Source organism: Saccopteryx bilineata, chromosome 1, assembly GCF_036850765.1.
Source record: "Saccopteryx bilineata isolate mSacBil1 chromosome 1, mSacBil1_pri_phased_curated, whole genome shotgun sequence".
Lineage (NCBI taxonomy): Eukaryota > Metazoa > Chordata > Mammalia > Chiroptera > Emballonuridae > Saccopteryx > Saccopteryx bilineata.
The window spans coordinates 352,230,594-352,242,498 of record NC_089490.1 but is presented as its reverse complement, the minus strand read 5'-3'; the positions used below and the strand labels follow the sequence as shown (position 1 = coordinate 352,242,498).

Below are 11,905 nucleotides of genomic sequence, written 5' to 3'. Positions count from 1 at the left end.
AAAGGCTCTTACTTAGTAATCCATTCTTCCTCTCATGGTTCCACCTATGTCACAGAGCTCATTGGAATAATGTTGTATTCTGGTTCTGGTGTTGCTGTTCCTTAACTCTTGCTTTTTTTTCTTTACTCTTTCTGTATTAGATCTTTGTTGGTCATCAAACCAGGTGGTCCCCATGGCTGGAAGCCTCTCTGTTTCTGGCTTCTCTCTTGACATGGCACCCTAGAGTATGTTGTTCAAAATATTCTCTGCTGGGATTATTCCCTGTGGCCCCAATAAGAGAAAGAGACCTTGTTAGATCTTTGTTTGAAGAGGAGGCAGATGTACTAATTGGTGTCTGGGTGGTAGAAGCTTCACTTTGGATCCCTATAGGCAACACCTGAAGATGTACCTATTAAATACCCTGTTCTGGGGACCTGACTGGTAGTTTAATTTCTTCTCCATCTGTAGGTCAACCAATGCAGCTCTTTGGTAAGTAATGGCTAAGGATAGGCTCAAAAAAGAGAGATGCATATAGGTTCCAACATAAATTAGATTTCCTCCTACTTTTCTGGATCTGGATAATCTGATTGGCTGGGTAAAGTACATGGTTTCAATATCATTAGAGAAAATTAGAAGTACTGCCAATACTCTGTACATCATCTAAGGTCTATCAGGACCTTCTGTGTTATACAGACACAAGCAAAGGAGGGTCCAGGTATGTGAGAATTTCTTCCTCCAAAATAGGCCAACATTCTTCTAGTCCTTGCTCAACAGTCAGCTATTTATAAATCTGGTACTCTTTGAAGCCCACAGCGTGAGTTACAGGAAACCATTTATTGAGGTGCCTAAATCAGTGTCACAGATTCTTGTGGTCTCAGGGCCCCTTTATCCTTCTTTGCCTGTTGCCCTGATGGAGGCAGAGGATCTGAGCTTACTGGGGCAGACTTTTTTATTACTAAGGTTATAATGAAGAACATTTGCTGGGTCCCCAGGGGATCATTGAGACATCAGATGTAATTATTTCTTACATTGTTCTAAAGACAGTGTCATGTTCCACAAGGTGTGCTCAGGCTTAAGGTTGGTCAGCTTTAAATATAATTTGAAGCAGATGCTCAGGTGATCAGAGCTACAGTTCTTGACACTTTCCACCTCCCCACCCAATATTATATTCTGGTGTGCTGGGGAAAAATGTGATTGGGAGGGAAAATGGGAGCAGGATTAGGAAGAATATAGTATTTTTGACTGGATCGCTTCAGGTTACTACTATACAGACATCTGCCCATGGGATGAATTTATTATGTTTTGTTAAATAAAATGCATTGTTCCTTAAACAGATATCTCCTAATGTATCATTTATTTCTTGTACTTCAGTAAAAACAATACTATTTTCAGCATTTGATAAAGAATTCACACATTTATATTTTATGGGATTCTCACAATGATCCCGTGAGGTAGGTTTTGGTCTACTCATTTCACCTGGGAGGAAACTAGATGCTTTGTTTAAAGTCACAGAGTTGACGTATGGCAGAAATATTACCTGAATTAGGATACTGACTCCTAGTCTAGAGTGTGTTTTATGTCTCCAGAACTGTAGGTCCACTCAACTCTCTCATCTCCCCAGCCCTCATGCCTTCTGCTGTCATTATATAGCAGTGATGGTTGAAGGTATGGGCAATAATCCCATAGTCTTTCTTGGAGAGAAAAGCAAAAGGTTCTTGGCTATTTTAAAGTGGTGCTGTTTCTTCTTTCTTGGACTATGCTTCTGGACCTACCTCTGTCTTTTTTCCTCATGTTTAGACACTTTTCTTGTTGTTGAAACTGTAAGATCAACTTGGCTGTACCTTTACTAACTGGAATGTAACTCACTTATGTTAGGATCCAAAGTCCTCTCAGATTCTGGCTCAGGTCTCTGTGTGTTCTTGTGCTTTTCTTTCACATGAGAGAATTGTGGCCTTAGAGGTATTACTGGGTGTTGGGGAGACATATAATGCCTAAATAATTCTTTAGCTGTTTGATTCCTCTACTGCTCACCATTGGCCACAGGGCCTGGAAGTTCTTTCTTGGTCCTATAGCAGCCACTGATAACATGAAGTCAGGATGAGGATTTTTTTAGCTCAGAGATTCATGGATGTAAATTCTTGTCTGATTCTGTCACAGAATAAATCTGAGACCCTGGGTTATGACTTCTTTCTAGACTTCAGTTTTCTAATCTGAAAAATGATGAATTAGGCATAGCATATGTTAGGAATCTGAATAATTTCATACCCTTGTGTAACCATATAAAAATGGAACTGGAGGAAATATCTTCCCAGTTTCTCTCTTGTTCTTAATAATGTGGCTATGACACAGAATTCTTTTGCTTTCACATGATTGTTCTCACCAAGAGCTTCTTTTGATTCCAGGTCACCACAACTCTGAATCCTGTGTCTAACCCTGTACAACAGCACCCTGAAGGAGAGGGAGATACAGGAGGTGGTGAAATCAGAAAGCCATTTAGATACTGGGGAGAGAAACAAGGTATGCATTTGTGAAATGACAGGGAATAATCCAAGGAAGAACCTGATGGATGTTGGAGTCATCAGGGGCCAGGTGTTCTGTAACCTGGTCATCAAGTGAAGTTTGAAGGAGAGAGATATCTCTAAATTAAGGGATTTTCCAGGTTTTAGGATTTGGGGCTGTTTTAGATAAAGATTAGTGATATAATACTGGAGGGCTCATGTTGATTAAATCTTGTACCAGCTTTTACAATTTGGGAATATGAGCTTGACAGAAAAGATTTTTTTTTTGAACATCAGTTCCAGAGTATTTTCTTAAATCAGATTATGTGAATTGCTAGATCACAGATATATTAAGATAGCTAATACTGGAACCTGGTTTCTGAACCTATTGGCCAATGCATTTCCCATCAGACCAAGTTGCCTTGCTTCTTCTGTGTTTGAAGATCTTGTAGAAATATTGTCTAAACTGAAAATTATATTTGACTGTTTTCTGTGAACTATAGGGGAAGAGTGATTGTGATGGTGATGTTAGTGAGATCATGTCTGCTGGGTTCCAACCCCTGAATAGTTGAATTTAACCTGCTCTTTTTTTTTTCTTTGCAGTGGCCCTTTGTTCTTCTAAGTGAGATGATCACCATGATTCTTTCCAATAATTCTTATCTCTTCCCACACACTTTCTTCTTGGCTGGCATTCCAGGACTGACTGCTGCCCATATTTGGATCTCACTTCCCTTTGGCTTTATGTTCTTCCTGGCAGTGACTGGGAATGGTGTTCTGCTTTTTCTTATTCACATAGAACGCTGCCTTCACCAGCCCATGTTTTATTTTCTTGCCATGCTCTCCTTTGTCGATCTGGTTCTCTCCCTTTCCACTTTGCCCAAGATGCTGGCCATTTTCTGGTTTGGTGCAACAGCCATCAGCTTCCACTCCTGTCTTTCTCAGATGTTCTTCATCCATGCATTCTCTGCCATGGAGTCTGGAGTGCTGGTGGCCATGGCCCTGGACCGCCTTGTGGCCATCTGTAACCCACTACGTTATACAGCCATTCTTACCCCAGTTGTTGTGGCCACGATTGGTGGCCTGGTGGCACTGCGAGGTGTGGTGCTGACCATCTCCTTTCCAAGCCTGGCCTATCGGCTGTCCTACTGTGGCTCCCACATAATTGCCTATACTTACTGTGAGCATATGGCAGTGGTGAAGCTGGCCTGTGGGGCCACCACTGTGGATAACCTCTATGCCTTTGCTGTGGCAATCTTACTTGGTGTGGGGGATGTGGCCTTTATTGCCTACACCTATGGGAAGATTGTGAAGACCATCATTCATTTTCCTTCACCTGAGGCACGTTCTAAAGCAGGCAGCACATGCACAGCTCATGTCTGTGTCATCCTTTTCTTCTATGGACCAGGTTTTCTTTCTGTGGTCATGCAGCGCTTTGGCCCACCCACAGCCTCTGCTGCCAAGGTCATCCTTGCCAATCTCTACTTACTCTTTCCCCCTGCACTGGACCCCATTGTCTATGGGATCAAGACCAAGCAGATCCGGGAGCGACTGTTTAAATTTCTAACCCTCAAGAGAATTGATCCCACTTGAGTGTAGTCCTTATCATCTGAACCTCAGGGGCCATTGTGACCACCCCTGTGGGGTGGAAGTCCCACAGCTCAGGTCATTTATCAGGTGAGAAGAGTGAAGGGAAAGTGAGTAAAGTTGTCCTGAGTGTCTGGAAGTTGGGAAATATCTTCTGAGGCCTATGGTGTTTAGATATTGTGATAGAAAATTGAGAAGGGCTGGAGTATCTCTACTGATCAATCAACAAATAATTTTATGATAGCCTTTCCATCTAAAAGCTTATGATTTACTTGTGTTAACAAGATAAGTGTATCATGTAATTAAAAAACAATTAGGACTTTTACAAACATTAATCAAGTGACTTAGGAGTTCAGGAAGAAATGAACTGGGTTTAAACACAAAAACATGGGCCACCTCCCAGCACCATGACACTGACTTGTAGCAACTTTGTGGGAGCACAGAGGCTATTTCATCAGAAAGATTTTGGAATCCCAGAAACAGGAGTTTGAACACTATCAAGTTTCCAGTTTATGTGGAAAACTCTTTATATAGTCATGTTCTATCTCACACTAGAATTGCAGCTAAAGCTTGATTTCTTTATTCCATGTAGTTTTCCAGCCTTTTTTGAGATGAATGACCTTTCATGACTTCTGAAGTATTATGTAGTTTTATGCTCTGAAAGTAATAATGTCTTTTATTTCTTCACTTTTAATCTCAGGCACAGAAAGTTGAGTTAAAGTTTATTGCACATGACAATTAATTGTTTTAACTCTTACTTTTTTTTTTCTGTTTTCATTCTTATTTCTCTTGCTCATTTTCTTCTGGTTCTTACTATTGCTACTCACTTTGATATATTTATTCTTAAGTATTTATATGTCCTTGCAATATTTATATAGTGTTGATTGAGTATTATGTATACTGAATATACATAAATACCCTTTTTTGTTACTCAAGTGTCCACGCTTTCTCCAGCCATGGGTAGTCTGAGTTCTTCCTAATGGAATACATATGTCTATCTTTATCCTCATCAAGCCTACTCATTTTGAACTTCAGTTCAAATCTCATGGCCCTGAAGAAGATTTTTATAACTAGATTAGTCACTTGTTTTTTGAACTAAGGTCTCTGTGTATATTTATTTTATTATTTATCATAATTTATAATGATATATGTAATGAATGGTTGAATGATCTCTATCTTCTGTTTCTACTACATGGTGAGTGGAATGTATTCTTAGCCTGCTGACACATGATAGGCTCTCCATAAATGCTTGTTCCATAAATAAATTTTATTATTTAATGTACTGCATCATTCTGGCTTTTTCCTTTTCCAATTACATAACTGAATACATAAATTTCCAAAGTGTAACATAGCAGGCATTCAATAAGTTTTTATTAAAGAAATGAAATACTTTGTCACGAAATTATCATTGCAATCACAATCACTATTAATACTCTTGTCTTCACAGTAATCATCATGACTAACACCACTTTCACTTAGTCTTTTCAAATGGTGTAATTTCAACTTGTATTTTGGATACTGTGCTGATGCACTAGTGGTCATGGTTACTCTTACAATACAGACTCACTGTTTTGTGTAAGCATAGAAAAAACAAAAAACTAAATTTGTCTTCCTTTTTATCTTCATTTGCTCTCCATCACTTTTTTCCTCCTCCTGAGTGTTTATAAGGCTCTCAGTGTGACAATGCAATAAAATTGAAATTATAGAAATTATGAAAAAAATATAACATTCAGTGTTGGGATTCAAATAATTTAACAACTGGTTCTCTGCCCTAATGACCATTTTAAGTATTATAAAACAATATACCAAAAGGTAGTTTATTATTTCATGCATTTAATACTTAAATAAGAACAATAAAAGAGGTACACAAAACTAGATTATAAGAGTTCTAAAATATTAATAAAAAAATTAAATAATACCTGACAAAAAAACAATAAAATGGTTAAGATATTTTCATATTGCTTCTTGATTGGTGTCCTCACTTGCATTTTTTTTTCACCAATGGATGGAATGAACATTACTATGGCACTTAGACTATGCTTTTGCACAGATGAATGTTAAAAAAGAGTAAGGAATGTGAAGTTGTGATTCCCACATTGGGCAGTTGCTCAGGCACCAACCTAGATAGAAGCCTGATTACAAGTCCATTTTAACAACCAGTTGCCGAACTCAACAAAAAATTAGGTATTGATTCTGCCAAACTGGTGCAAATTGGCTAAATCCCACCACTGATAGTGCTGTGGTGGAGATTGGCTCCAAGTATTGGAGGACTAATTCTCTATAATAGGTAATGGACAGGAAAGGTACATGGGTTGGGTCAGGTTGAAGCAATACTATGAATAATCAAGATTGAGAAAACAATAGGTTATGGGTGTATAGGAGGAGGGACAGGGCTAAACTTATGATCCTTGGGGGGTTCTGCTTCAATCTTTCTCTAAGAATCTTTTGCTCTATCACATACTCTATGATCTGTTTTTTCCTCTGTTAAATATTAATCTTCAATATTAGTAATAAGAAGATAGAATTTTGGAGAAAAGACACAAATGGACTCCTCTCCCCACCAACTTTTGTCTGTGCTTCATTGACTGAAGTGTAAGAAAGATCTGCAGGAGAGGCAGAGGCAGTGGCAGGATTGTAGAGGAAGATTCCTTAATGGATTGAGGGTGAGTGGTAGTTATCACCAATGGACTTAGAAGTGTCTAGGTACTTTTTGCCAAACTAGCTTTGAACAAACAGTCTGAATACATTTATTAGCATAAAATCTTGATGATATGAATTGCTCCTGTTGTTCAGCTTTTATTCTGAGGTACTGTGAGCTCTTGAAAAGAAAACACTGCACATAAACTCTCAATGCCCACAAATGCAAATGCAGCTGATGTTCTTATTATTTTCATTATTTTTCCTAATGGAAATCTTATACTTTCTACTAACTGGGAACCATTTATTTTATTATACCTCTACTACCTCTGTTTTAATAGTAAGTTTACTTTTTTTGCTCCCATGCTCCCAAATGAAATTTTCATTTTTTTTTGTAAAAATACCAGCAAACAAACAAACACAAAATGTTTTTTTTTGAGGTTCATAACATTCATATATTTCAGTTACTACCTCTTCCAGTTATGGATATAGCTCCTGGTTGCTCTCCTTCATTAAATGATGATTCGCTCAATAAAATTTACTATAATTTTTGGCCACCTAGGATCCTTGTGGGAACTCCAGTACTCATGTGAATAAGCAATTGATATTTTTTATATTCTTGATTTTCCCCCCAAATATTCCTACTTCATACTCATTCCCATGGCATATCCTTGAACTTATTGAGAGATCACTGTATTTTTTTCCAAAAGGTCTCCTAGCATCTGTGCTTCACTCTTTTCTATCCATGCTCCTAACACAATATTTGATAATCAGATTCTGATTGTGTCTCACTCTTCTGCTTAAAATATTCACAACTTGCCACTACCCTTTAACACAACCTACAATGTGTATGCTAAATTTTCTGCTTCCACAACAAGCTCTGTTCTTGAATACTGCATCCCAAAGTTTCATGATTCTATCAAGTCTTTGACAATATCAGTCTCCCTTCCCTGCCACATCAGAGATTTTTTATTTTCAGTGTACTCTCACATATCTCTTTAATGTTAAACCATTATGTCATTGTCTTCACTTAGGGAGGTTTTTTCAGAACTCCTTAGACTGGAAAGGTTCTCCTTTTATGTGCTTTAATACACTATAGTTATAATTTATAACACATAATTGTTATTATGTATCTGTGCTGATATATTTAATATATATCATGCTGTAAGCTCTGATGACAAGAACAATTTATCATATTAATTGTTTTTTCCCCAATATCTAGTAGGGTACATGGATTTGGTAGATATTTAATATTCATTAAATAAGAAATGAGGCTTCCCATAATCTGTGAAAGAAATACTTGTTGAGTGGATGGATGACTAGACTGTGCATTTTAAACACTATTCCAAAGGAGAAACGTGGCTATGTGGGTGGACTGGTAGTTGCTTTATCAGGAGTGGGACCAAAGGAAGGATCTCCTTGGTTATAGAAAAATATTATAGAGGAAGTCTTAGCCCATGTTTCTGGGAACTTGCTGGGATAGATAGTCTGAGAATCTATATTCATCCCCAATTTGCCATGGTACTGGACTTGGTGTCCATAGACTTGCCACAATACACCAAAAGAGAAGCAGAAAAAAACAATTAACCTGAGACAAATGGCATTTGCCTTAGGATGGATTCCCTAGAAATAGACTCTGAGGCAGAGATTTGCATGTAAGAAGATCATTGTGAAGTAGACCCAGGAATGACACTTGTCAAAAGTGAGAGAAGCAGGATGGAACAGAGAAAGAAGTTAAACCAGTGTTTCCCAACCTTTTTTGTGCCATGCCCTACCTTAACCTTTCTAAAATTAAAAAAAAAATTTTTTTTTTAATTTTTATTCATTTTAGAAAGGAGAGAGAGAGAGAGACAGAGAGAGACAGAGAGGAGAGAGAGACAGGGGGGAGGAGCTGGAAGCATCAACTCCCATATGTGCCTTGACCAGGCAAGCCCAGGGTTTCGAACTGGCGACCTCAGCATTTCCAGGTCGACGCTTTATCCACTGCGCCACCACAGGTCAGGCCACCTTTCTAAAATTTTTATGTCCCCCCCTATGTAACATACATAATTTTTAACATTAAAAAATTGATTTGTTCACTTAATAAACATAAATGATAGGTTCTAGGAAGAAATCACTATGAAATTGTTAACAAAACACAGTAAGTAAAATTTCAAAACATATAATGAAAAACAGAAATTTAAATTCCAAATAATTTTAATACAGATTTTTCTATATTAATTTATTATTTTAATTTAGTGTGATCCTTGTGCTTGATGCTTGCTGCACAGATATTTTATATTAGGTTCCAATTTGGTTAGCTTTAGTCTCAAGTCTCCACGTTGTGTTATATCCAGCCAATTTCTTTTTTTTTTTTTACCAGTAAATCATTTACAGCACTAAATCCACATTCAGCTAAAAATGAAGATGGAAACGGTAGCAATAGTTTTCTTGCACATTTGGTTGATTTGGGTATTTGATTTCTGTTTCCTCACAAAGCCATGCCATTGCTCCTTTGATATTAAATAAAGCTTTAACTGACTCATCATTTTGCAATTCTGCGAGTTCTTCTTGATACTGCATATTTGATATATCAGACAAATCCACTAACATTGGCTGCATCATCCATGTTGGGAAATCAATTTGTTTTAAATCAGAAAATCTTTCTTTTAAATCAGCCGATAGAATATTCAAATGATTGACAATAACAAGTAAAGCGGTATCAGTTACTTCACATTTTTGAAGCCAATGAAACTGTTTAAAGTTTTTGTTGTTAATATGTTTCTGACATAACTCAATATTGGTAATGAAACCAAATATCTTTGCTTTTGCATCGACAAGAGTTTTATTTGTTCCTTGAAGTTGCTTATTTAATATATTTAGTTTTTCAAAGATATCAGCTAAATAACTCACAAATGCTTTACCATCTATTGTTAACAGATACTTCATTTCAGGTTTGTTGCTTAAAAAATCACTAAGAGTATCAAACAGTTCCATAAATCTTTTCAAACAGTTTCCTTTAGATAGCCATCTTACTTCAGTATGAAGTAAAAGTCTCACATGGTCTTCATTTTGTTCTTCACAAAATAGCTTGAAAAGACGCTCACATTTGGCACTAGCTTTAATAGCATTAACACACTTTATTACTGTATGTAATACTTCATTCAGAACAGGTGAGATGTTTTTAGCTACCAAGTTTTCCCTATGAATAACACAATGCACAAGAATCATTTCTGGATTCGCATCTTTCATCAATTTTAAGCAGCTATTTTTCTTGCCCATCATATTGGGAGCACCATCTGCAGCACAAGATGTTATATTTTTCATTGGTATATCATTGACATCTAAGTAGTTTTTTAGCTTATTATATATATCTTTGGAGGTAGTGGTGCTTTCTAATCTTTTACAGAACAACATTTCTTCAGCAAAATGTCCTTTATCAAATATATCTTACATAAGTTATCAATACTGCCTCACTGTCTCTCAAAGTTGATTCATCCATTTGCAAGGAGAATTTTCTTGTTTTCAGCTTTTCAATAAGTTGTTTTTCAATATCCTCACTCATTTCATCTATTCTTCTGCTAACAGAATTGTTACTGAGTGGCACAGCTTTTACATCTTTGTCATCTTTTTCAAGAACCGTTTTAAGAAATGCTGATATTGATGGTTTTATTAAATTCTCTCCTATAGTGTGATTTTCTCCAGTTTTAGCAATGAATAAAGACATTTGATAACTACCCTCAAGAACACAATTATTAGTTGAAGTATGAGCAGTAAATAGAGACTTTAATGTTCTTTTTTCAAAAATTTTCTTTAAAGTTTTAAAGTAACTCAAATCTGAATTAATATGAGCACTATGTTTCACCTTCAAATGCGCCTCAAGACGACCTCGTTTCATTGATTCATTGGTCAAGCATTGCTGGCATAAAAGACAAAAAGGAATCCGCTCATCATGAACAGCATGTATGAACCCAAATTTTAAATATTCCTTCGAATATTGACGAGTTTTTTTCTTGCTTGCACCACTCATTTTACTATGGGCTATAATAAAAATAAGATCAATTAAAAACTAATATTAAAATATGTGTTAAAATATATTCAATGTGACATAGAGTAAACGTATACTAAAAATTCATATTTATTTAAATGTATATAACACATTTACTACACTACCACCGCAAATCAAAAGGTATCTACATTTTTCCACTTGACAAAATTTTCTGGAAAGTTATGCTTCTAAAATTAAAATTGTCATGCATGCACTATTATAGCCCCAATAATATTTATAAAATATTATTGCTTTCTAGCCCTGATGCAAGAAGTACTTAATAAAAAGTTTAATATTGATAAAAATAAAATCAAATACCAATTATATCTATACAATATATATATGTATATTTATTAAATCAACGAGCTTTTACAACAGTTTTGACTGACACTAATTTCAAATTAACACCAACTGAATGATGTGAAACACTACAGAAGTTGCGATGGGCCAATTAGGTGAGAATAACTGCGTTGTTTAGCGAGTTTTTAAAACGTCCGGGGTTCCCCGCGGCAGATGGCACGCTCCGCGGTGAACCCAGGACGAAGTTTACTTGACGCCAATCACCCAGTTGATATTTTGGTCTCGTCAAATGAAATTATACTTAATAATTATTTACTGCAATTATTTAAGAATTGTATTTTTTGTTAAATTTGGCACCGATATCTAGCATTGCATTTAAATGGCCCGGGGCGAAAGAGTTAAAGTCGTTTTGAGTCCATTTTCAAATTGCCCCCCTTAACTATTGAATTGCCCCCCTGTAGGCCCCACATTGGGAAACATCGAGTTAAACTATTATCCAATTTCTCCATATGCCTGAGCTGATTGAAGAAAATGGCACTTCAGTGTTGTTTCATGCTGAAGAAAGAGGGTCAGGTCTTTGTATTCTTACATAGACCAATTATTGATTGAGAGTTACACTCAGAAAGGAAAACTAATCTCGAATCAGACAACTTTGTCTAAGGGAGAGTGACTCAGTTATGAGCTTTTAGCAGCCAACACTCACAGTTTATAAAGCAATGAACACATTTAACCACAAGTCCACTAAAGAAAATTTTGGAAGAAGTTAGACTGTCATTATTTGTAGATGACATGATAGTATATACAGAGAATGCTAAAAATCATACCAAAAATACTAGAACTAATATACAAATTCAGTAAAATAGCAAGGCACAAAATAAAT

At 36.3% G+C, this 11,905-nt stretch overlaps 1 protein-coding gene across 1 annotated transcript; it reads left to right on the top strand.

Annotated features, from left to right (window-relative positions):
* Window positions 1-2,405: 2,405 nt before the first annotated feature.
* Window positions 2,406-5,252, top strand: LOC136320643 (olfactory receptor 52N4-like). Its single transcript, XM_066253802.1, has 2 exons — window positions 2,406-2,496; window positions 3,081-5,252. The coding sequence occupies exon 2, from the start codon at window positions 3,105-3,107 to the stop codon at window positions 4,065-4,067; it is 963 nt and encodes a 320-aa protein (XP_066109899.1). The 5' UTR covers window positions 2,406-2,496; window positions 3,081-3,104; the 3' UTR covers window positions 4,068-5,252.
* The last annotated feature ends 6,653 nt before the right edge of the window (window positions 5,253-11,905 follow it).